At 34.8% G+C, this 27,841-nt stretch overlaps 1 protein-coding gene across 2 annotated transcripts; it reads right to left on the reverse strand.

Moving 5' to 3' along the window:
• Positions 1-27,841, reverse strand: RPAP3 (RNA polymerase II associated protein 3). 2 transcript variants are annotated; one of them, XM_033118395.1, is made up of 17 exons: positions 27,746-27,841; positions 24,400-24,583; positions 23,368-23,508; positions 22,022-22,144; positions 21,101-21,228; positions 18,245-18,366; positions 17,475-17,545; positions 16,191-16,316; positions 14,944-15,071; positions 11,393-11,514; positions 9,962-10,032; positions 9,536-9,637; positions 5,659-5,897; positions 4,149-4,335; positions 3,208-3,305; positions 2,634-2,734; positions 1-235 (listed from the first exon to the last, which is right to left on the reverse strand). In XM_033118395.1, exons 2-17 carry the CDS (start codon positions 24,550-24,552, stop codon positions 150-152), a joined length of 1,998 nt encoding a protein of 665 aa, XP_032974286.1. In that variant the 5' UTR covers positions 24,553-24,583; positions 27,746-27,841; the 3' UTR covers positions 1-149. The 2 variants fall into 2 exon arrangements, with proteins under 2 accessions (XP_032974286.1, XP_032974287.1); XM_033118396.1 differs by having other exon boundaries at positions 27,751-27,835.

The following is a 27,841-nucleotide window of genomic DNA, read 5'->3' on the forward strand; positions in this document are numbered from 1 at the left end:
TCACGACTCACTTTATATTTAATTAGCTTATCTCCAAAGACAGTACTTTCCTGTATTTCATTTTCTTAAAAGCAAAACAAAACACTTTATTTCAGTAGAAAAAATTTACATATGAAAGTCAAAGAAAATAATTTCAGTAAAAGTGGAAATCAACCACCATATTTTTTCTTGAGTTCTTCAACAGAATTACCCTTCAATCCTGATTTGTCTATGTGATTGAATAATACACGTGCAACTGAAAAAGAAAAAAATTATTCATTTTAATCTCCATTTTTAAAAACTAAGTGAAACAAAAATTAAAGGGAGTAATCTGATCTGTCAAATTAAACTATTTACATTTGAAAGCAACAATCATTAGGATTATTTATAAATTCTAATTCAGATATTTAAATAGCCAACCCCAGAACAGAAAATCATACAGCAATCCAATGTCTTTTACCAGAATATTTTACTTTCTAGTAAAAAATTTATCCTACTTACTCAATGACATTCATCTTGCAGATTAAACTTAACTCATCTGAGCTTCCTAAAATTTTTATTCTATTCAGTAAGTGTACTTTTACTTAATATTATAATTAACTGTTTCTCCAACTTAAATCATTTTATTTTAGAAGAAAATCTTGTATCACTATTCTAAATTGAAAATTAGCAATAACATCTATGAAATCATGTGTGATGGGGTAGTTACACATTTTTATAATATATAATAAAACATATAACTATTAAAAGTTAAAAGATCTTCCTACAAACCACATAAAAGCTTTACCTTTCATACCACTGAATGGTCTACACTCAACACTGTAGAAAATACAGTTATAGTTTATATACTTTTCAGCATTAACACTAGCTAACAGTTGTTAACAGTAATGGTAGTAATAAAAGATAGCAGCAGCTATTATTTATTAAATGTTTAGTTACATGCCAGGAACCATTCTAAGCACTTCTCATGGACAGTGGTGACCCAACCCAGGGGGTATTATTGTTAGGCCAGTCTGAAGAGCCAATCACATTGTTTGACTGCACTTGAACTTATCACATTATAGTGGCAAGAAATTCATTATTCAACACACTTATACTAAGAGGTTATGACGTACTAAGTACTGTTCTATGCCCCGAGGCCTAGAAAACAGGGTAAAGTTCCTGCTCTCATGAAACTTTCATTCTATTAAGGAGAAAAATAATAAACATACATGAAATACTGTCAGCTAGTTATGTATTATGAAGAAAAATAAAGCACGGTAAGAAAACAGGATGATGAGGAAGGGGAGGCAGCAGTTATTTTAACTAGGGCTGGTGAGGAGAGGATCTCTGAGGTGCTGACAGCTAGGTGGAAACTTGAATGAAGTGAGGAAGCTGGCTAGGTGAGGATACGTGGGAAGAAATTCCAGGCTGAGGGAACAGCCAAAAGCAAAGCCCTTGAGGCTAAAAATAAGTCTGGCAGTTTGGTATATATTAAAAAAACACAAAGCCATGTGGTGGGGCAGAGTGGTGGAAAAAAGTGGTAAAGGATGAGTCAAAGCAGTAATAAGAGCAATACTTTTCAGGGAATTTCAGGGACTGTTTTTGATTAACTGAAGATAAAGCAGAAACTTCTTTTGGTTTAAATTCTATTTAAAAATCTTTCTAAATTACACATCCACTTCCCTAAGAACAGAGAGTATTTTTCTTAGTGACTGAGACTTATTTAATGTCACCGCTAGAAACATAAAGAAGAAAAAAGAGAAGGAGCCCTGAGTACATTTAGTTTAGGAGGTCTGAAAATGGTACATTGAATTTTTGCTATTTTTAAAACTAAAAAACTAGTACTTACGTATTTTAATGATTTTTCTCTTTTTCGTAAAACTAGAGTATAGCTCAAAAGTCTGAGTAATTGAAGATTCTGCAGAGTTTGATTTTACTTAAATTAGGGTTTCCCAGAATGGACACTTTCTGCCAAAGACTGAGATACAGAAATAAGGAAGGGGTCTAATTCTTCAGGCTCATCACCTGCCACTCGTCACCCCCAACTCTACAACCCGGCCTCACTGTGCTTCATTTATTTTCTAAACTCAGTTTGCTCTTTCCTGCCTCAAAGCCTCTGCACACTGCATTCCTTCCGTCTAAAACTCTTCCCTACCCCTTCGTCTCACGGACTCCTGCACTTCTTTGAAGATGCAGCTTAAACTAAACACACTCAAGGAAATCAGCTCTCACAGAATGCGTCAGACCTCCCATGGCAGGGACCCCTTACATGCTCCACCATGGCAGGAGCTCAACTATTACACTCTTATTGCATTTTCAAGTAGAGGAGCCCAGACTCTAGAGCAAGACTGCCTAAGCTTAAATCCTGGGTCTGACTTCCTACCTATGTGACCTTGATCACGTTCTTTACCTCCCCATGCCTCAGCTTCCTCCTTTGTAAAAGCAGAATGATAATCAAACCAACACCTCATAATGTTATTATCAGGATTTAAATTTTTAATTTTACTTAACTGTAATTCAAGTAATTTAATTGTAATTAATTTAAATTTAATTGTATGTACCTTGGACATAGTTAACATTCAATAAATGTTTGCTATGTCATTTGTTTAAAAAAAATAAAGGAACAATACAAGAATAAAGAGATATGGAAAGGCTTTCTTCACAGAACTTACTTTTTTTCTCAGGTTCTGACATAAACATCACTGCCATATCAAACCTTTTTAGTTCAGAAAGTCTTTGCAAGATTTCAAAGATGAGTGATGGCTTTTCTCTTCTGAAATAAACCAAATATAAAACAAATGATCCAGTAAAAGTTGCTCATTTAATTCTTTATTAACACAGTATATATAAATAAGCTCTTCATTTATCTTTTTTCCCTGGATACTGTCTATATTTTAAGTACCCAAATGAAGAAATGTATAAAGTCAATTGAAGAAATTATAACATTCTTAAATGTGAGGCTTAGCAAGACATTAATCTGCTATAACACTTGTCAATTCCACACCCTACTTTTCTCTTAAGAAAAATTTTAAGTCCTTTGTCCTCCTACTTAATCATTTCCCTTATTACCGCTTGCATGTGTCATCTCTTTACAACTTCTGCACCAGTAAAATTTACTAGAGACCTAATAGCAGTTAGTGCTACATAGCAGGTAGCAATATGACATCAAAATGAATGAATTTCCCAAACCACTAGAAATAGTATAGCATTACAATACGAAGGTATAACTTAAAAAATTCAACTTACTCAATGTAAAAGTCATGAAGAATTTTAATGATTTGGTTGAATACATCTGGATCTAGATTTTTCTGAAACAACTTAGGATACGAGGATGGTTCAATTTTCTTGGGAAAAAATATAGTTAGAAAAATTAAATTATGGCAAAATTCACATATCATAAATCATATAATAATTACTTAGATGAATACAGGAAAGATAACTACTATGCATTAGTACTTAATGAATAATAATGGGAGGGGGGTCACACCAAAATGTAATTAATAATAGAAGAAAAAAAGTTAGAAGAACTGTAATCACTCAGTTCAATTCAGAGAAAAACCTCATGAACAGAGAGGGACAGGAAAACCTCATGAACAGAGAAGTACATCACCCCAGGAGGGACTTGAAACTTAAGAGCTCTCAAGGAGCAATACAAATAGAGTTTAAAAACTAAAATTTCATGAAACAATGTATTTGGAAGTATTTGTATACTGCATAATTATATAAGGGATTATTACTATAGTCACACTGTGAAAAAACTAATCTATTCCATTATTTCATAAATTTCATGTAATTTCATTCTTTTTCTTAGAGCAAATAAAAGCTCATTTTCAGGAGAACGACTGTCTAAACATTGCAAGCATTACTTGGCACACAGAAGGCCCTCGATGTATTTTGCTTCTTTCCCCATCTTGAAGGATAAAGAATTACGTTTAAGTTATATATGAAAATTAGATTATTTTTAGACAAGAGAATTCAAAACAAGACTTATTTCCAAAGGTTTCCTGGTTGCAAATATTTAAAATGGCCTGGCCAGGGTGACATAAGTATCAGGCAAGGGGTAAGAGCATTTTCTATAATTATACTATACAAAAAGCAAATATAACATTATTATTATAAAGTAACAAAGAAGTTCTTTGACCTTTTACTAACAATAGAACTAAAACTACTAGCTTCCTTTTTCTTACCTTCAAATACTGATATATCATATCTGGAGAATTTTTCAGATGTCTGAAATCAGATTCAAGCTGGAAAGAGTTTGCAGGAACTGGAGGAAGAACAGTTGTGATCAACTGAGCAGGTATTTTATCTACCTCTACAGAAATCTTCTCACTGAAAGACCGACGCACATCCTGTTTCAAATTAACATGAGGTCTGAAATATTTCAGAGGCATCAGTCAAACAATTGAAAAAGAACCACAAATATTTAAAGTTTACATAAGGAAACATTATAATAGAGATTTTTTAAATTTCTGACTTTATTAATATTATATTATCTATTTACACTCTGAAAGTAGTAAATTCTTTCAGTTGATAATACATTTTTTTCCACAAGACAAGGTAATGCCTTTGCAAATTTTCACATGCTATGTTAAGGACTATTCTCATCTGTTGGGCTATTAGTATGCCCTCATACTTGTGACCATTTCTACATACTGCATTACTATGTCACATGTACATAAAACTCAGCCTTTCAGAAATTATCAGTTTCAAGAAATATATTCTGAGAAAGAAAAAAATGCTTCCTCCTTTAAAAAAAAACAACTACCGATTTAGTGTTTTCCCACGACCCATATTATCCCTTTAAATAGAACTACTACTAAAATTCAAAGTTAAAAAAAAGACACTTCAAATTGTTGAGTGCAACGCAAGAATATATGAATAAAGTATAAATACCCCAAAATAAACCCAGTCTATGTTTTTTCATATTCTCATCATGAAGGAAACACATGACTATTTTTTTAAATTCCGAATTTTAAACAGCCCACAAATAACCTTAAGTATGAATGGCTAGAATAATGATAAAGCCTCAATTTTTCCACTTTTGATAGTCTGGAATTACACAATTTAACACTTTTAAAATTGCTCTATGGGGGGTGGCCTGTTAGCTCAATTGGTTAGAGCATGGTGCTGATACCACAAAGATTGCCGGTTCAATCCCCCCATGGGCCACTGTGAGCTGTGCCCTCCTTAAAATTGCTCTATGCATGTTATTCTGAATTAGTGATTTAAAAATTATTTTTAACCTCAGAATCCTCTGGGCAAAGTCTGGAAGTGTTTTATATATACATATACATACACAGCAAAAGTGAACTGCTGTCATTGAAACTGCTGCTTAATTACATATGCACCTAAAACTTGGTCCTGTGATAGTCACCAGCTTCCTTTTAAAAAATTAAACATTTTTTGCTGAATTCAAAAGTGAAACAATATACTAAAGTTCTAGAAAAGAAAACGAACAAAATCAATCTGTTCAAGACACTTTCTTATCATCTCTAACTTCCCACTCTGGTAAAGGAACAGTGATCATTCCTTAAGCAAAGCCTCTCTTAGAGCAAGAACAAATGAAAAAGAAAAACTAGATAGAACGTGAAGTTGAAAAAAATTAAGGTTCTGAGTACAAACCAGAAGTCTCATCAATTTCCAATTGAATTATTAGCATTCTAGAGATTATCATGTAAAAGTATTACTACTCACTGCAGAGCTGAAGTATCACTGATTTCTTCTATTTTCAATACTTTTGCTTTTGGAATATCATTTGTGGGCAAAAGGTCATCTTGGATTGAATTCTTCTTACTTGTAGTGCCTGTGCTTGCTGTTAGATTTGCTAGATTAATAGGATTACTCTCTGGAGCAGCAGCCGTAGTGCTATCTGGCACGTCAATAGTCTGTATCAAATTACCAGTTTCTTCAATAATAACCTTCTTGAGTGGTTTCTAAAACAATTAAAATCAATTCCTTAAATCAACACATAAAGGTTTTCTATTTTAGAGTCACAAATTAAAAGGTTGCAGTGTTCTTACAGCCAATATCCCAGTTATAAGTAAATTCAATTTGATGGCTAGACAGACTCAGGAGTCATCCTCTGAGAATACAAATAAAAGATGCATAGCATCTATCCTACATAGGTCTAAAGGGGGAAAGAAGATGGACATATAAGTAATTACAAGGCAATGAGATACACACCATAAAAGGTGACAGCACAGAACAGTAAGAGAACACAGAGGAAGGTAGATAAACACTGGCGTCAGCAGAGATGTCCCAGAAAAAGTACACAAACATGGAAGACGACCGTACGGTCAGCGGAAAGGCGAGAAGGCCAACGGGGCTGGCGCAAGGGGAGGGTGACGCACACAAAGCCTGCCAGGTCGCTTACAGACAGTGCACGCAGGACCTCGTGTGCCACGTCAAGGAGTTTGGATTTGATCCTAGAGGCAACGAAGCCAAGAAAAAACATGACCAAACTGCCAGCAATACTGTAGGCTAACTGAAGGCAGGAAGAATAAGGCCAGGCAATAACCAGCATTCTGGATTAAAACCTAAATACGTTCTCTACGTAAGTAGCAGTGGGATAAAACCAGCCCAGGATTAAATCTGCCAAATAATATTTACCAAGTTGCTAAGAACTTGACTGCAATAATGGTTTTTAATTTAATAAAATAAATAGCATTCACTATTTATTTCAATCATTACAAGTGTCAAACATTTTCAATTCTTAAGTTTATATACAGTACTCTTATTTTTAATAAAAAACTTTCTTCAATATATTCTAAATGTCTAGTCCAACTGTACAGTTGAATTTTAAATCAAAAAGTTGTAAATATGAAAATTTTCGACATATAAATTAAACTCAATGTTAAAATCAGACATTCTATTAGCATAGCTAAGACCTAATAGGTAACAACTGAATGTTACAGTATGAATGCAGAGATAAAAAACCTGTTAGCAAATTTGTTAGCAGAATCTGTTAGCAGTTCTATTTTAAAGCATAATTATATTAAGGTAAGGCCTTTGCTGAAAACTATCATTAGTAATAGTTTTCTTAAGATATTGACCAAGAATGGACATGTATTAGTGTTAAAAAATAGGCTATAATTTTTGACAGGCAATAATTATTGAAATGTATCAATGCAGTCCCATTTAAAACCAAATCTTTTCACTGACAAGCTGCATAAGCATGATCCTAATGAACAAATGTCCTAATAGATGAGCTCCGTTCACTGTAAACCAACAGGTACTGAGAGCTGCTGAAGGCTACGGGCAACGGGTGGGAGGAATCAGGGGTACGACTATGCTGCTAACAGCAGTACAACCCAAAAGATACCACTATAGAAAGACTTCAGAAAAAATATGAAAGGGTCAATTCATCCCTTTTTTTTAAATTAAGATTTAGGCGCATATTTCATTTAGCTCTTTATTATGGCCATTTCAAGAAAAAGAAGAGAGAAATAAGAATAAACAGAAAGGGAGAAAGACAAGGTGAAGGACAAAATATTGGAAGATGAGTTTTACGTGAGAAAACAGAAAAATGAAAATAAAACAAAATACATATTTTAGCAGAGGTCAGGAGAAATCTCATTTACTACCACCCTACCAGGGAACCCCAGGCCCTGGCTTAGCTGAGGCACATCACTGCTCTCCCACACTCTCTCTAGAGAAGGTCTGCCAAAAATAAAAAGTACTCCCAGGCTGCCAGCCCTTGAAGCACAGGCTACCCTGGCCCAGCCTCTCACTTTTAATAAAGTAACCACCCCTAGAACTCTCTCCACTTCCTGGGCCTTCCTTCCTTTCCTCAGCGACCAAGTAGACTCACAAATATGTGACTGAAAAGGAAATTAACATTCATTTCACCTGAAATTAGTATTAATGGACATTCCTTTGATTTCAGCTAATCTGTGAGTTCTTCTCAACTTAAGGAGAAAAAGTAAGGATCACAGAGGAATTACGTAACTTGCCTAAGATTTTAAAGTTTATAAAGTTGGTGGGGCTCAAAATAACTCTTAAAAGCATTATGCCAAACTGCACCTTCTATTTTTTAAACAATGCCCACATTTTTATTATGGAAACCTATTATAAAAATAAACAGCCTTTTTTTCCCTCTTTCCTACTAGGATAATGATTTTACTTGTGTTGAATCATTTACAGAATGATTTTCCCCAGACATCTCATTTCATATGTCGAGGTGTTTCGACATCGTGCTACAAAAGATTTAAATTCATGTTGCATTTTCACAACTATTAACATAAATTGATTTTTCACGTGAAGGAGAAGAAAACCCAACAGATTTACAAAAGCTGTTTAGAGTATATTGGCCATGGGATATTACATACACAAATATTTGATTTACAACAAGGTCATGTCTTCATAATTATAGATAGCAGTCTGACAAAGGCTTTTTTAAAACTTGTAAATTAATTTTTGTGAAGAAGTGGTACAAAGATGTAAAAGTTGAAATCACATTTAATTAAACATTTAATCACCTTCATTGAAAAGAGTAAAATAGCAAATAAACATAATGAATGAAAGCAACTAGATTTATGCCTGGCACATGAAACAAATATTGTCTCAGAAAATTCAAGAATAAAGTCACAATAAGAACACTGGAAAAGTATTACACTAAGGATTCCTCTATCGGCTACTAACCTGAAATATGAACTTAGCAAAAACATTAAACATTCTTTGTCTCATTTTCTTCCTTTGTAAAAAGAGAATAAAAACAGCTGCTCTTTCTTATAAAATTACTTCTGTGGAAGCATTATCCATGCCTAACAGTTACTTCTAGGGGCAGGGAGAGGTTTGTCATCTGTGAGGGACACAGGGAAATTTTGGGAAGCTGATACCTTTCAACTTTTTGACCTGGTTGGTGGTTTCATGGGTGTTATGTATATGTATATGTATATGTATACATATACGTACATGTATATATGAATATATATAAATGTTAGAAACTACCATAGAGTCACATTATATTTATATTTGCCTTAAATGAACTCAATTTTAAAGGTTTAGCACAAAACAAACTTCTGAATTCATGCCAGTTACTCTTTCTGTCCCAATATTACAGGAAAAGAGCTGACTTTGCTGGACTTACTGAAAAACGGTATGGTGTACCAAAAACAATGTGCAGTATATATTTTTAAAGATAATCTTGCCTATACAAGATTTTTGCCTAAGTGCTGATTTTAGATCTAAGCCCACACAAAATGCAAGACTATTGTAACAATTTCCCAATCTCAAAAACAGTAATAGAAGTAAAAAGTTCTTAATTCTTAAAAATAATGTAAAACTGTTTCATATTCCTTTAATATTGTAACATATGTGGAAATACTTAAATTTATACTGTTAAATTAAAAGTCACTTAAAAATGTACCCCAGAATTCTAACAGCTCTATTTTCCCCAATTTTATTATGTAGTTGTCCGAAGAAGTATTTTTTAGAGATTCTAAAAATGACCGTAGGAAGAGATTCCAACATTTAAGAGATTATTAATTCAAACTTGTTTTCAACTCTTAGTTATGCAACACCAATAATTAAATAGCAAGGAAAAAAAATGAAAGAAAAGTACTTTACTTACAGTTGATCCAAGCTGAGGTGGACTATCAATGGGTTTTATCACATTTTGCCTTTGAGTAGAATCGAGAAAGACATCATCCCAGTGTCCTTTCTCAATTAATTCCTTGAAAATAAATTTGTAATCATAAAAAAAATATTCTCAATTATCCAACAAATAAATGTGTTTATGTTGCAGAAAATAAAAGGATATATGGGGGGGTAGGGGTGGGGTATGAGTGTAAAGGGGATCAAATATATAGTGATGGAGGGAGAACTGACTCTGGGTGGTGAACACACAATGGGATTTATAGATGATGTGATACAGAACTGTACACCTGAAAGCTATGTAATTTTACTAACAACTGTCACCCCAATAAATTTAAAATACAATAAAATTAAATTAAAAAAAAGAAAAGAAAAGGATATGTTGGTGAAAAGAATGCATTACCTTTTTAATTTTGGAAAGTTCGGTTACTGCTTGCTTATTTCCAGGTTCCAGAAGTAAAACAGTTTCAAAATCTGAAGTGAATTTTTAAGAAATATAATAAATTAGTGCAAATACTTTATGCAGTTCAAGACATGATATATGAGCGCTTATTTAGTTTAGTAACTCTGTGTTTATCTCAAGAAGTTTTACTCAGGACAATAGGAAATCGGTGATCGACAGATAGCAAGGCCTAAAATTTACTGAGCACTATTCTAGTTGCTTTGTATTAATTCTCATGTAACCCTCACCACAACCCCACTTTACAGTCAATATGACTGAAGCCTAGAGGTCATCTAACTTACCAAAGTTAAGAGCTATTTTACCCAAAGCTATTTTACCAAAGCTACCCTGTTAACAAATGACAGGGGTAACTCACTACAGGTAAAATAGAATGTAAGAGAATGTCATATAATGGAATATTATTCAGCCTTCAAAAGGAATCGAATTCTGACATACACTACAATATGGATGAACCTTGAAGACATTATGCTAAATGGAATAAGCCAGACACAAAAGGACAAAATATTGTATGAGTCTATTCATATGAAGTACCTAGAATAGGCACATTCAGAGATAGAAAGTGGAATAGTGGTTTCCAGGGGCTGGAGAAAGAGGAGAATGGAGAGCAATTGTTTTCTGAATGAGTTTTCAGAATGGAATGATGAGTAAGTTCTGGAGATGGATAGTGGCGATGGTTGCACAACAATGTGAATGTACTCAATGCCACTGAACTGTACACTCAAAAGTGGTTAAAACAGTAAATTTTATGTCATGTGTATTTTACCATAATAAAAAAAAAGTATGAGCTATAGCCAAAGCCATGCTTAGAGAGAAACTGACAGATTTAAATGCACATATCGGGAAAGAAGGTGAAAATTAATTAAGTATTGATGTCAAGAAGTTAGAAAAACAGCAAATTAAACCTAAAGACAGTTGAAGGAAGGAAATAAAGAGCAGAAATCACACAACAGAAACAAGTTGGTTCTTCAAAATGATTAATAAATACTTAAAAGACATGGAAAATAACCAGTACCAAGAAAAAAAGAAGCGGGGCATCACTACAGATCTCACATCATCCTCTATCCCCCAGCTGCCGATTCCCTTCCTTTTCATGCTTGCTTTTTTCCTTCTCACTTATAATTCAAAGTTTACATTAATTTTGATTGGCAATTAGCCAGATTATACTGTACGCTATTAGAAGACAATCAGGCCCACTATGGAAACTGCAGTCCTTCAAATCTGCAAACCTCTTCATGAACTATACTGTGATAGGCAATGTACTTCTCTAAGTTCTGCATCCTTGAACCGTGGGAAGGCTGTGCCAATCTCTGCTTCTACAACTTGGAAGTCTCGTCGGGATGAGAGAGTGCTAGTTGTTATAAAAAATCATACCTTCTTTGGCTTCATTTAACTTTCCCAAAAATGTTCTTGCAGTTCCTCTTCTGGCAAAAGCTTTAGAATATGAGCCATCTAATAAAATAGCTTGTGTGCAGTCTTTTTCAGCCTCTTCATATCTATTAAACATGATAAAATTACCAACTGGAAAAATGCAACCTATAGAAAAACTTCATATAAACTGAGTTCCTAATGTAAAAAGCATGTATATAATTTCAATTACCAATTCCCAAATGAGAGAAAAGACTATTTTTAAATTTTATATTCTCACCAAATCTTGAAATCATCTGATAAGGAGGGGGAAGGTATCAGATTAAAGGAAAGTCAGAAAGGAGTTTGCTGGAAGGATGGTATTAATGACAGTAAAACATGAATAGATCAGACAAAAGAATACCACTGCTGGCCATCTACCTCTCCTCCAACCCTCAAGATAAACAGATACTACATTAATAATTATAACTAGCATTAATTTTCTAATAAAACTTCATTAATATTGACCTATAGTACACAGCAGCTAAGGAAAAACAACCCACACAAAAACATTATATATGTGAGAGCATATCATCTGACATTTTTCATAAACTCTACTTAACCAGGCAACCAGCAATCAATTCAGTCTGACTGGGTACTGCTCTACGATAAAGCACTAAGAGGAGCTAGAAAACGAACAAAACGTCTGTGATTTGCTTTATAATAATTCAGTGGGAGGAAAGAGCTGAAACAAATATGACCAAAAAAGGTATGGCTTGTTAAACTAGATGATTTCGTGCATGACGCTTGCTATATTACTTTTGTGAAAGTTTGAAAAACTAAATAATTAAAATACTTTTTAAAAAAAGGATCTCCCCAAGGCCTAAATAAATGCCATCCTACCATATTAGATCAAAACAAGACCCAATATGAACAAAAGTAGATTTTATAATGAACTTAAACATCTCTAAATTCTTTAATTCACTTTACAAGAAACAATATGTGTGTGTGTGTGTGTGTGTGTGTGTGTCCACGACCCTACCGATATATTTTCTACCTGATTATATCTCTCTCCCATTCGAGATACTTACATGGCCCCCACACTTTTCAGGATAAAGTCAAGCTCCTCTGCAGAGCACAGTCAGGGGCTTGTCTGACTCTCCAACCTTATCTCTGTCCCCTGCATAACAGCCATAATATGGACCACTTGCCCTTTCCAGAATTTCCATGAAGTTTCCCACTCCTGTGCCTTTGAACCTGCATTGGGACACTCAACCTGTTTTTTTCACCTAACTCATATTACCCCATTAGATCTCAGTTCAGTTCAAATATCTGTTTAAAAAATTGCTCCTTTTTATGTTCCTCATCTAGTCTAATATCTGACAATAGTCACCATGTAGTGGAGACAACTTCTGATATTAAGTGTGAATCTAAAAGATACACTAGAAAAAATGTAAAAAGGGGTCATATAGTTCTTTTAATTTGAAATATACATCGCTTCTCGGCCTTTTGGCTAAGATCAAGTGTAATTTGAAATATACTGTTAACTTGCTATAATACACTAATGTGATTATAACTAAAGCAATAAATCAGAGCCTTCATAAATGTAGATAGAATCTCACCTATTATAACAGAAGATATTATTCTTCACATTAGTCAAATCTAAGAATCAGGCTTTACAATTTTTAAATAATGCACAATTCTTGAATAGCAAAACCAAAATTTTCATAAGTTAGCAGGACAAATAAAATTAAAACAATATGTCTTTAATCAAAATAATATGTCTCTAGATATGTCTATTAGTTTCAATAAGGTTAAATATACAACCAAAATTTGCTTCTATGACAGGGGTTCCTAACCTGAGGTCCTCTGAGATATGAAAACTTGGATGGGAAAAATATTACATCCTTATTTTCACTAGCTTTTAAATAAAATTTAGCTTTTCTTTCAATTTTAAGTGTAGATAACAAACCACAGTTGTAAAAGCAACTATACCTTTGTTCCCAATAAAAATCACAGATATTTTCATATCACATTACATTTATTAGATATCTCACAATATTGTTTGGGGATATCACCACTATTTCATAATTACAGTAGCAATATAACCTGTTATTTGTTCGCATGTGATCACAGTATCCCTGTTTACAGACACTCTTATGATATAGCTAGCCAATTGCCTGGAAACTCTGCCCCACGTAGTCACTCAGATGTCAAAGAATGAAGCCATGTGTTATGACACCAGTAACATAATCATCAGTGCTGCTGAGTAGTCCCTACTCACACTGACTAGCTGAACAATATGTGGAATAAGACATGTCAGAGATCATCCCAAGTCCTAGTGCCCTTATTCAAACCTTCACATTAGTGTCTTTAAAAACAATTTTCACTTTAACTTGCCTAGATTGTAAATATGGTTTCTCACTATGTAGTGTGTTTTTAAAAAGTATATAAACCACTATTTCACAAATTTAATATTTTTAAAACTATATTTTAATATAATTGGTTTCCACTGGAATCCTAAATATATATAACTACACATTTAAAAATTTTGAGAAAGGTTCAACATGCAGACAAAGGGGTCCATGGCACCAAAAATGTTTAGCATCCCTATTTACAATATTTATAAGTCTTTTTCTTAATTTTGTCACTAGTGTGTAAAGTATTATAACAACAGATACAATGAAATGTAAGATAAAGTTTCTGCCATCAAATACTATCCTGATTGTACAACTTTGAGACCCTGAGTTTATCCAAAAACAGCTGGAAAATATCACAGGACCAAGTTTTAGGTACATATATAATTAAGCAGCAGTTTCAATGACAGCGATCCACTTTTGCTGTGTATATATATGTATATATAAAACATTTCAGGGGGTGGCTGGATGGCTCAGTTGGTTAGAGCATGAGCTCTGAAAAAAACAGGGTTGCCAGTTCTATTCCCACATGGGCCAGTGGGCTACTCCCTCCACAACTAGATTGAAGACAAGGAGCTGCTGCTGAACTTCCGGAGGGGCAGCCAGATGGCTCAGTTGGTTAGAGCGCGAGCTCTCAGCAACAAGGATGCCAGTTCAAGTCCCACATAGGATGGTGGGCTGCGCCTCCTGCAACTAAAGACTGAAAACGGCGACTAGACTTGGAGCTCAGCTGCGCCCTCCACAACTAGATTGAAGGACAACGACTTGGAGCTGATGGGCCCTGGAGAAATACACTGTTCCCCAGTATTCCTCAATAAAAAAAACAAGTAAATAAAAGTATAAAAATTGCAGGATTAAGTCTTTGCCCAAAGGATTCTGAGGTTAAAAATAATTTTCAAATCAGTAATTCAGAGTAACATGCATATAGCAATTTAAAAAGTGTTAAATTGTATAAGTCCAGACTATTAAAAATGGAAAAATATTAACAAGAGCTAAGTTTACTGAACATGTACTATCACACACACACACATACACACACACTCCCTGTCTCTTTTAATTTTAATTCTCAAGAATAAATAAATTTTACTGTTTAGTTAATATGCCAATTTATGGTAAATTTCATTCTCATCCTGAAAAGTATTAAATGTAACCAATCCTTACTTCTGAATCTTCAGATAGGCCATTGCTCTGTTAGCTGGAAGAAGGGCATTAGCGCCATCTGCTGCTATCCCTCGAGTATAGCATTCAATTGCTCTTTCGTATTTCCCCTCTTTGAAAAATCCATTCCCCTATCATTTTGGAAAGAAATACGAAGAATAAAAAATATGCAAAAAAATTAGTTGAATTCAAATCTTAAAAAACACTGCCAGTATATGCATCAATTTATTGTATCAGTAATTACAATATATTTTAATTGTTAAAAATCTAGTCCATGATATATGTTTTAGAATCTGTAACTTTGAGTTGTTTTACAGTTTTATAAGGGTGTCATTCTCTTTTCAGACCCTTATAAAAGAGAAAAAAATGTATATTACTTCCGTGCTTCCCCGGAAATAAGACCTAACTAGAAAATAAGCCCTAGCATGATTTTTCAGGATGACATCCCCTGAACACAAGCCCTAATGCGTCTTTTGGAGCAAAACTTAATATAAGACCCAGTCTTATTTTCGGGGAAACACGGTATGTTACTTTGCAGCATTAACCATTTTGTACAATTATTACACAAAGCTTAAATTTAAAAACACATTTTAATAAATATAGGTCCAAATATTATACTCTTTAGTTACATTATAAGCTGTACAAAACAATTTCGTAACTCAATTTTTATGAAAGAACGGAATACAAGAATTTTACAGCTCACTCTTCATAACATTAATATGTCTAAAATGGGATAAATTAAACTGTATTAAATGTGTATACCAGGTTTCACTATAACATTTATTTAAAATCGGAAAAAAAAATTGATTGTGATTGTATCACAATCAATAATCAGAAGTATTATGAATCCTCTGTGGGTCCACAAAAAGCTGTAAATATATTAAATTAAATCTCAACTCAGGATTTCTATAGGAATTTGGATCAGAAATAGTCCAGTGTGAGTTAATGAAAAAAATCATAAATAAATTGTAATTTATTTATGTTAAATTTCTATCTGTATGTAAATATGTTAAAATGCTCCAAAGTAATTTGTCCCATAAAATTAAATTTTTTAAAAAAATTATTTATTAAGTCATTAATTACTCAAATTTAGAATTAGTAGGCTCCAGAAGTTTTAGTATATTTAATTTTCAGTCCCCACTGAAAAAGAATTTTAATATACTAGAAAAAATAGAAACTTAACTGGTACATAAGAAACTAAGAGTAAATTCAGCAAAACATATATATATATTGGAATCCCTCTGGATTACCAGATCTTTCTCTGAAATTGCCTGCTGCTTATTCTGCCGCTCTTCAATTTGTTTTTTCTCTCCTTCAGTTGACTTAATCATCATATCAGGTGCCTCTGGATATGAGTTTTCTTTGGTTGTTAGAGCCTAGGAGACATACCAGTAAGCTAAACTAAAACAAGTACTGCAAGATGCATGCATATTTGACTTTAAAAGACTAAATTATTCGAACACATTAGAATTTCTGCCACATTTCAAATTAATAATTAAAATATTTACTCTAATTCTAAGTCTTTCTACTTATTAAAATAAAAAGCCAAAAAAAATTGTAACAAATTTAATGTACAACTTATTCCAATTATAGTAAGTAGTATCTACTAAATGTAGCTCTTCCTTTATCTATTCAGCAAACATTTACTGAATTTCTACACAGGCCAGGTACTGTTCTAAGAACTATTTTCAAAAATAAAACACATCACCAAATTTCTCAAACTTAATATTCATAATCATTCTTTGACCTGGGACAAAATACAAAAATATACAATACAGTTCACAATTGTAATCAAGTTGATATATTTACCAACAGATCTTATGTGCAATAAACAATGGCAACATAAAAAGCAGATTTTCCCCCAATCACTGTCACTTTTTTCTCAAAGTTTCAATGGACGGCAAAATAATCATAACTGATTCAACGGCAAAGTTAAAGGATATGTAGCTGTTCAGTATCATTTGACAGCAAATTTCATATTTAAGTAATAACTCGTTTCTTAGTGTTAAAAAAATCAGTATGATTTTTGCTAAGATATAAACTATAAAGATGCCCCAACTTAAAAATTACAAAATGAAAGAAATACACAAAGTTTAGTACAGAAATCAAAGCACAAGCCAAAAAAGAAAAATCAGTAGCATAAAGAAAAATAATTCTGTCATCTGGGAAAAAGTAAAGCAGCAGTTCTAAAGATTTCAGACAACTTTCTTAGATGATGATTAATAAAGGATCTTTAAATACCATTATACCGTGTTTCCCTGAAAACACGACCTTGTCGGACAATCAGCTCTAACGCGTCTTATATTCATTTTTGCTCCAAAAGACACGTTAGAGATGATTGTCCGGCTAGGTCTTAAATTTTCGGGGAAACACGTTACTATCTCTTGCTTGCAAATTTGGTAAAACTCTACAGTACAAAGAATTAAAATTAGAAAAATGTCTATATTAAGTAATGTACAGTACAGAGTCTATGCTAAAACCTTTACTTCATGAAATAAGATAATAAGTAATGCACTTAAATAACTATAGTTCACCTGATTGATTTTCCTGAGTTCACTTGTTGCTTCAAAGTTATTTGGTTCCAGTTCTAATACTTTTTCATAATCTGAGTAAAATAGAAAGATAGAGAATATTTGAAAGACATATTTAAATACCTGTATAAAACAATAATCATTTGCTACATGTGACAAATACGTAACTGTCCTATAGCAAAGTTAAGAGGAACTAAGAAATGCTATCATTAGGCTACTGGGCTCTCTCCATTTTCCCCCAGACATATCCTGACAGAATCGCCTTCTTCCACCAGCCCCAGAAAGGATACGTGCTATTTTAAGTCATACATCATACAATCAAAAAGCAGCAGAATCTTTTAGATACTAGCTTTATTCAGAGTTTGTGATTTATACTACACAAATCTATTTTATGGAAAAATAAGAGGCTTAGAAATTTCAAACATGTAAACAAAAATGTGATAAGAGCTTTACGTGCATACCTGTAGCCTTATAACAGCCAGTAAGATGTTTTAATCCCTATTTTACAGATGAGAAACTGAAAATCAGAGAAGATACATAACCTTCCCCTGGTCACACATGGTGGAATGAGAATCTGAACCAAAGTCTAACTGGTGGCAAATAATGCATTCTTTCCCAAAGTATCAAGATACCTTTTCAATTGCAAAAATTAGCTTATTAAGATACAGAAAACTCTCTGAAGGTAATATCTGATTGTCTAATATTCGTTGTATAGCATCTATTAAACAATTAAAGAATTTTTTAGATAACAATGACCTGGAAAATATTAATACCTGTTTTGGCATCCTCTAATTTTTGCAAAGCAAATCGAGCAGCACCTCGTCTTGCATAAGCCTTTGTATAACTTCTGTTCAAGGCAATTGCCAAATTACAATCAGACTCAGCAACAGCAAATCTGCAATTTAAAAAAATTACTAAAAATCATTTGTTAAACCAAAATTTCAAAATCTGTTTTCTGAAATCCCCAAAAAGGGGATTAATTTCCCAACTGAAGGCATGTTTCCTACCTCCTTTTACTCCATTAAGCTTACTAAAATCGGTAATTCTTTATGCTGCGATGTAAATAGCATTCCCTTTAAAGCAAGGAACAAGAATGCACACGATCAACTGCTTTTTCTCAGTATTGTACTATAAATCCTGGTCAATGCAGTTCCATAAGAAATCTAAAAAGACTGGAAAGGAAGGGACAAAACTGACATTCTCAGATGATACGACGGCCTACCTAGAAAACTCAGAACAATCTAAAGAGATTGTTAGAAATAATGAAGGTTAAGCAAGGTGGCTGCTTTACTAGAGATCAGAAACAAAAAACAAATCTAACGAAAGATGTACAAGACCCATATACAGAAAATTGCAAGACCATCTTCAAAGACATTAAAGAAGATATTTCACATTCATCTATAAGGCACAAAAACATAACAATATAATTCTCTCCACACTGATCTTATAAATTCAAAGCAATTGTAATCAAAATCCCAACAGACATTTTCAAGGAATTTGACAAGATGATTCTAAAATTTATATTGATAAGCTAAAGTCCAAGAAAACCCAAGACATTCCTGAAGAATAAGGTAGGAAAACATGCCCTATGCCAAATGGCAAGACTTACAATGCAATTAAAGATGGTGTGGAATGGGTACAGTAATAGGCAACAGATCAATGTGAAGAATACAGATGAGAAAGAGATGCGTGCAAACCTGACCTATGACAATGGTGGCACTGTAGGTCCATGGGGAAGGCATGGGTGGACATTCACTAAATATGGCTGGCACAACTGGGATAGTCACATGAAAAGATACAAAACTGGAATTCTACCTTCAGCGTATATAAAAAGACTTAAATGTGAAAAGTGAAAGAAAAAAACTTTTAGAAGAAAATATAGGACACTAGTATAAGCTCAGGGAAGGAAACTATTTCAACATATTGCATTTTTAAAAGTGCTAATATTTTTTTTAAAAAATCAGTAAATTGATATACATTAAAATTAAAAGTTTCTGTTCATCAAGACTCCATAAAGAAAGCAAAGAAGATAAAGCTACAAACTGGGAGAAGATAATTATACACAAACACTAAAGGATTAGTATCCAGAATAAAGAACTCTTAAAAATCAGTAGCAAAACAGAAGAACAGAAAAATGGCCAAAAGACAAAACAAGCATTTCACAGAAAGTACAAGTGGTGAATAAACATATAAGAAGATGCTCAGCCTCATTAGAAACTGGGAAATGCAAATTAAGAGCACAATGAATTCTCATTTTATACCCCCTAGACTGAAAACAACTAAGAAGCCCAAAGATACCAGTGTTGGTAAAGATACAGAATGGGCATTCTCACACACTGCTAACGGGAACATACACTTGTACAGCTACCTTTGTAACAATAGGTCATCACCCTTTAAAGAACATGTGCACATCCTACCCCTCAGCACCAAGCAACATGCACAAAAGTGTTCCCAGCATGACTGTTTTTAAATAAGGAAGGTGGGAGGTAGGGAGAGAGTGGGGAGGAGGGGGAGATGGAAAGGAAGGAGAGGAAGAAAGAAATCAACCAACAATCCAGCAACAGGAGAATGGATACACAACGGTATCTTCCTAAAAAGAAACTGTACATAAGTGAAAATGAGAGATCTACAGCTCTATACGTAAAACATGACAAATCTGGGAAACATTCAGAGAAATTTAAGATGACACTCAGTGTGATACACTTTTAAAGTTCAAAAATAAGCAAAGTTATACAATATTATTATTGAGGGATGCATATATAAAATGAACTTTTTTTTTAGTCAAAAGAATGATAAATATACCAGTCAAGATAGTGGTTAACTGAGAGGGAAAAGGGTCAGGATATGGAAAGGAGTGTCAAGGTAGCCTCAAAAAGAATAATGTTCTGATTCTTAAATTGGATGATGGGTTCGTGTTGAGATTATTTAAAATTATTCTTCATCACTTACATATATTGTAGATATTAAATATTATAAAATATAAATTTGTCAGGATATTAACATCATAAATTGCAAAGACCTAAACACAGTAAAAACTCAGAAACCAATTACCATTTTATACCCCCACTAACACTCCCTACAGCACCTCGTATTTCCAAATAATAATTAAAACAGTAAGAATATATTCCTTGTTGGTATTTTGTCTTTTTACAAATTCTCATGATAGGTCAGTTCCCTGCTTATGGTAAGACCATAAGATTTATGTTCTTCAACAGTAAGTATGTATTTAAAGAGTCAGTATGACTTAAACAAATGTTGGGACATATTTTAAGTTTACCATAATGAAAGTTCTCTAGGTTAAATAGTGGATAAATGATTTTTCAAAATATGGAGGGAAATTAACTTCTAACAATTTTTACCCGCTGATGTTTTCTTTTGTGAATGAGGTAAAGAACAGCATTATTCAATTTTTGAAGAACATCTCTGTAAAGTGAGCTCCAGGGGGCATGCTTTGAGCAACCGAATGTTTAAAACAGTTTACATAAAATAAATAAAAGGGGGTGAGCTATAAGAATTTGAAATGAAATGTAATGCTTTTTCAATCTTTCCCACATTTTATCATGAAAAACTTTTTAAAATATCAGTCTCCATATACACATAGAATATTCACACATATGGAAATCCCTTACTTTTTCACTCTAAAGTACGCTGAGGCTCTGTTTGTTGGCAACACGGGATTATACGGATCAGCATCCATGCCTTTGGTGTAGCATTCAATTGCTTCATCATATTTTCCTTGTTTGAAGTACTTATTGCCCTGAAAAAGCATACAAGTCAGATATATACTGGCAGAGGAATTCAGAACCAATTTTTTCAGTATTTTCCACCTCATTCTAACTCATTAGCTGTGTGATCAAGGCTAACAGGGAAAAAAAGATAATGCAGCAAAATGGTCTTTTTACAAGTGCTAAAATTCACTATATACTCATAGTGGGGACACAATCCAAGAGGCCTGGCAGAAAAATGAGTAAAATACTTGACATTATATACTTTTTATTGACAATAATAACCCAGAGAAATGTAACAAAAAAGAAGCCATCAAGATGAAGTTCAATCTGAAGAGTGCCACCTTTCTGAAAAGCAATACTCCTAGTTTTATGAGACATTCCTCAGGGAGATGCTGAGCATCCCGACGGCCTGTGACATGGAGGAGTGGAATCTAATATTCATGTCAAGAATCACGTGCTGATTTGTAAGTTACTTTAATCTACTACTAAAACCCTGGCACGAGTCTGTACGGTCCAAGCACTTCACATATAATAATTAATTTAATATTCACAATAACTCATTGAGGTTTAGTAATAATACTAATCTTATTTTACAGCTGAGAAAACTAAACACAGGCAATTTGAAGAACTTGTCACAGGAATGAACCCAAGTAATCAGTTTCAGAGCACATGCGCCTAACCACTATCCTGCACTGCCTCCCAATAGGGACACAGCCAAAGCAACTTAAAGTGTGAACACCCCCTAAACTATGCTGAAGAAATCTTGGGGATCCACATGATTTTCTATATATCCTGCCTACCTAAAGCTAACCTAAAGAGTACCTTTTCTTTTAGGGCAAGAGCCTTTTGTGAATCTACACGAATTCCATCTTCTTCTGACTCTGATTCTTGAGACACAGAATCATGGGTACTCTCTTCTTTGTCAAGCTCATCAAGGATACTTTCCTGAAATTATAAGTAGGAGAACGGTGAATAGGAGAAGTCATAATCACATGACTATTAAAAAGCACACACAAAAAAATACACTCAGCACAACTTAGTAAGTTGTTATATCTAAGGACCTAAAGGCTTATTATAAAAGCAACCCAAACAATCTCTCATTGTTAAGAATATATCCAAAGGTACCCTTGCTTAGAACACCAAGATCCAAACCACTTAAAGAATCTGACTTTGAACTCATAAATTAAGCTCAGTCAACAGAGTCTACAAACCACTCCTAAATCACAAACTATTACATAGCAGTGAGGTATTATGGTTTTAGGTAATAGAAAAGTTTGCAAATAACCCCAAACTAATGTAATAGCAACCAATACGAGAGAAAGGTTTTTTCCTAAAAACCTTTTCTTCTTATTGTTAAAACAACAAAATCTACTTATAAAGCACAATTAATTCCTGATTCTTATAACAATCTATGAGGACGGTATAATTACTGTGATTTTCAGTTGAAGGAACTGAAACTCAGAAGTTAGTTAACTCACTCAAGGTCACTCAGCTAGTTACGTGGCCAAGTCAGGATTTGAACCCAGGCAATCTATCCCCTCCAGACAGGTCTCATGATTATGCTATACTATCTTAGTGTATCCCAAAATACAGCTGACTCTACCAAAGAAAATACACAATATGCTAGTCCAGCAATTCCCAATCTCTTTTGACTCAGACATTCTTTTCACGGTAATAACCCCCCTATAAATAGGTAACACAGGGAGATCTTTATGGTGATGCAATATTTCTGTATCTTCTTTGCAATGTGGTTACCCAAACCTACACATGTGATAAAATGGCATAGAACTATACATACATTGTACCAATGTCAACTTCCTGGTTTTGATACTATACTGTAGTTAAGATGTAACCATTGGGGGAAACTGCGTAAAGAATATACTGGACCTCTACGTGATATTTTTTGCAAAAAGAGAAAAAATAATAATAAAAAAAGAATCCTGGCTGTTTTAGCTACTACTATTCACTGAAAGAGGCTGCAGGAGAAAAAAATAATTTGGTTAATTGAAGAGCTCCGTAATTACATTTTTATTCCATATAAAATAGTCTATAAGACAAAGAAACAGGTTATAAGAACTCTACGTTATTTTCATTTAATCCATGACTCTTAGCTACCACCAAGAAAATTTTACTCAAATATGAAGAAGCACAAAACTAGATTAACTTACCACATCAAGTTTTGCCCATGCCTCATAATCATAAGATTTTATCCTGTTTTTTGTGTTTTCATCTTTGGTTTTTTTAGAAGCTTCTTTAGCTTTGCCTTTCTTCTTTTTCCTAAAATTCCTATTTCGAATAGGAGGTAAATTCTAGTGAAGGGAAAAAAACATGTTTTGAGCACTGCTCTATTACTTTCCTGTATAACTAGCAATATTTAAAATTCTCTCTAAATTATATTTCAAGTAAGAAGTACTTTCAAATTTAATTTTCAAGTGCTTAAAAATATCAATTGACCATCTTCACTTATAAAGATAATTTATGCTTTAAAAGTTTAATTCATCCTTAGACGAACGTTGAATATTGTTCAGTCACAAGAAAAGTATTATCTAGAAATTTTAATTATACACTTAATTTGCAATCCTAAATTCAAACTTCCTGATCTTCATGCAGCCTTAGTACAATGAATTAGCAGTACAAATGGCAAGCTGAACTGCCTCCACATCATTGCATACAGTATGAAAAGGCTGCCCATATTTAAATGCACTGTCTTTAGAAAATCATTTAACGGAACTGAGGTGCTATCTATATTTTAATGGCAATAGTATATGTTAATATGTCATTAAATACATAATTATATGATATACATGATACATATACACATCTACGTATTTTATGCTATTCATTTACCTTAAGAATTATCATATGGTCTTCTTTTTCAGTTAACTATTCACTAACTTTAAAATGTCTTAATATAGGTCACACAATTATTACAAAGACTTCAAAAAGCAGAATTTTTCATAATGTTTCATAATGTTTTTCATAATGTTAAACTATTCACTAACTTTAAAATGTCTTAATATAGTTCATACAATTATTACAGACTTTAAAAAGCAGAATTTTCTATAATGTTGACCGGAAGCAAATCACTTCAACTTCAGAATTTTCACAAACCATTTTAAAAAGTGCTTTATTTTAAAACAAATAATTTTGCTGGATTCTGAAGTAGGAATTTAATTAAGAAATTCAAGTAAGAAGTTTACCTCTTCAGGAACACCATTCTGTCTTCTTAGTTCCATATCCTTTTGTTTAATATCTTTTTCCCAGTTTTCTAAATCCCTCATAAAGTCTTGTAATTCTTCTGCATTTTGTTTCACTTGTAGTTGTAATTCAATTGTTTTATTGGTTGAAGTCATTATGGCCTGCAGAGTTTTGACCAATCAACCTCTGATAAAAATTAAATAGAATTACTTGGTGTAGTTTTTTTGAAACCTAGCTAATGACGTTTTACCTCTTCATAAATGGTCAAGATACATGGATAGAAAGCCTAAAGTGCTGCTGAAGAAAGAAAATATCAGTGTATTATTTTTTAAGTGAGGCAAACAATGTTGGCTGAATAAAAAAAAAGAAACAAGTTTGGGCATCCCCATAATGCAACATGAATGAAAGGCAATGCGGAGGGAATCACTGAAATTAGCAAGTAGCCCCTGGGAGCAGATTGGCTGTGCAACTCTAGACTTTATAAATGCATCCTAATTACCTCCTTTGCTCCTTTTTCTTTCAACATTTATTGACCGGTTATGTGATAGATCTTGTATCAAGATTCAAAGTTGCAAAAATTAGTAACACAAAGTCCCTTGTCTAGTGGAGAAGGGAACAAAACAATCAAATACTGAGCAACAAAATACCAGGCTAGGCTAGGCAGGGGTTTCTCAACCTTGGGACTACTGACATTAAGGGCTGGATAATTCTTTGTTGTCGGGGGGCTGTCCTGTGCATTGTAAGATTGACAACGTCCCTTGCTTCTACCAACTAGGTGCCAGTATCCGCCTCCCCTCCAGACTGTGACAACCAAAAATGTCTCCAGAAACTGTCAAATGTCCCTGGGAAGGCATAATAACCCCTGGTTCAGAACCACTGTGCTAGACATACAGACAGATGCTACAGGACTGACCATAAAGGATAGGCATAAATCAGGTGGTGGGTTCAAGAAAAGAGGTCCCAGAGGTGCTGCATCTTCAACCTGAGTTTCAAAATGGGCCAGCCAAGTGATTTACACGAAGGGGTGGGCAGGCAGAGTGAGGGACTAGGAGGGAGATGAGGGAGAATGATGGAAGGCTAATGAGGTGGAAATAGAACAGATCTTGAAATGTCAGGCCAGGAGGTCTGACCTACAGTCTGAAAGGTATATGACAGTATTAAGGTGGTAAAATAAAAGGGACAAATGACTGATTAGAATGAGGAATTGGGGAGCAGAGAAGGACTGTCTCATAGATTTCTTGTTTGGGAGCCTGGTAATATTAGTGGTGCCGTTTTGAGTCAGGAATCACAATTTTAAAAGGAAAAACAGTTTCAGGGTTGGAGGACAAGTGAAAAGACATACTTCAGTTTGGGATATTCGTATGTTGAATTTGAGTGTTCATGAGACATGAGGAGGACGAATCCAGTAGGTAGTTACAGAGGGCTAGAGAGATAAATTTGGGTGTCACTAACATAAAAGTAGAAACTACAATCATGGGATTTGAACACGTTTAATAACTGTGACTATGGGAGGCGTGTCGGGGGGGGAGAACCTGGAGAACACTAATATTTAGGGAACAAACTGAGGAAGACATGCCAACATTGGAAAAACTAGGAAGTACATCTAGGGAGCTGTTACAGAAGAATATTTTCAAGAGTTCTTGAAGGCCACTTCTGTGGATGCCACAGAAGTCGTATGGGGGAAAGAAAGTATATTATATTTAGTCATATAAAGATTATTGAAAAAAAATTGAGAGTTTTAATGGAATTTTTTAAAAGAATGGAAATACAATAAGCTAACTAAATGAGATTATTATATGGGTATTAATGTAATTTTGTCTTTGATAAGATTGTTCATGTGCCACATAACCAGATTTGGGTCAACGATGGACCACACATACTACCATGGTCCCATAATTATAATGGAGCTGAAAAATCCCTACCATCCAGTGACATTGTAGCCAATGTGAGTAATACACACATTACTCACACGTTTGTGGTGGTGCTGAGGTAGAAAAACCTACTGTATTGCCAGTCATATAAAAGTTGAGCACACACAATTATAATTATGTACAGTACATAATACTTGAGAATGACAATAAATGACCATGCTCTGGTTTATGTATTTACTACAGCAAAGAGTGTACTCTTTCTACTTATTAAAAAAAAAAGTTTGCTGTAAAACATGACGCCGTGTTACACCAGCTGCAGTCTCTTACATCTCATGTTTACCGTGTCTCTTCATTGCATTATTTTCTCTTGTGCTTGATTTACACTAAGTTGTTTCGTACAGTAACACGCTGTGCGGGCTTGTGGCCTACGAGCAACTAGGTGTGTAGTTGGACACACCATCTAAGTTTGTGTAACCCCACTCTACGATGTTCAGTCAACTATGAATCGCCTAATGACACATTTCTCAGCACATACCCCAGAACATATCTTCATCATTAACCGGTGTAGGACTATGGTCTGATGGAGAGCCCTGGGGAGAAACATCGTAAAAGAAGATACAGGTATAGGAAAGAGGATGAGTGATGGGGCAAGGGCCCCAAAAGGTGAGAGCAGATTCAAAGCTTAAGGGGGGGAAGAGGGAAGGAGGAGTAGAATGGGAGAGGTGTGAGTGATTGGAAAAGGGATTCCTCGAGAGGGAGAGACAGTTGCAAATGCGGATAGGTCTGACCCCCCCCCCCTCACCGCCGTCCTAGGCTCAGAAATCAAACTAAGCTTAAGCTTCTTTTGGCCAGTGCCCACGTTCGTTCACATATGTATATCTCATTAAAAAACAAAACTAGTACAATGCTCTGCTGGGGACTCAAAAATATGCGTAAAAGCGCAGTAAGCCACTAAGACGGTGTAAAAGGTCAAAACCTTGTCCATTTCACCCATCACCTCTGCCACTCCTGCAGGCCCAACTACTCCCGCGCAACCTGCGGTGGGGCCGAGGTCCAGGCAGGCAACGAGAAACTTCCAGTGCTTGAGGGTATGACTTTCATACCCAACAACCAGGCAAGCATTGCACACCCACGCCGAAAGGGGGCGGGCCCCTCCGCGGTCTTCCCGGGAAGGTGGATGTGCGGTCCTGACGACCGCAAAATCGCAATGCCGCGGACAGCCTGGGTGGAGCGACCGTCAGCGAAGCAGAACGTCCAGGCCCGGGCCGCGCGGGTCGAGCCCCTGCCTGATCCTGGAACGCGCTCCCCGCTCCCCGCTCCCCCGTACGCCGCTACCCAGGACACCACCGAGCCACCCAAAGGCCGCGCCCCCGCCCGCCCTCACCCTCTCTGCCTGCCCTGGACCCGCGGCGGGGCCCACTTCTCCCGCCAGGCGACCCCAAAAGCCTTCTCGGCGATAACGGCAAACCGAGCGCACCTCACCAGGCCGTTAGCTCCGCACCTCCGCCGCGTCCCGCCCGCAGCCAGTGGCCCCCGAACCCCGCCTTCCTGGGCTTTTTCCCACAAGTCCTCG

The sequence above is a fragment of the Rhinolophus ferrumequinum genome, chromosome 10, assembly GCF_004115265.2.
Source record: "Rhinolophus ferrumequinum isolate MPI-CBG mRhiFer1 chromosome 10, mRhiFer1_v1.p, whole genome shotgun sequence".
Taxonomy (NCBI): domain Eukaryota; kingdom Metazoa; phylum Chordata; class Mammalia; order Chiroptera; family Rhinolophidae; genus Rhinolophus; species Rhinolophus ferrumequinum.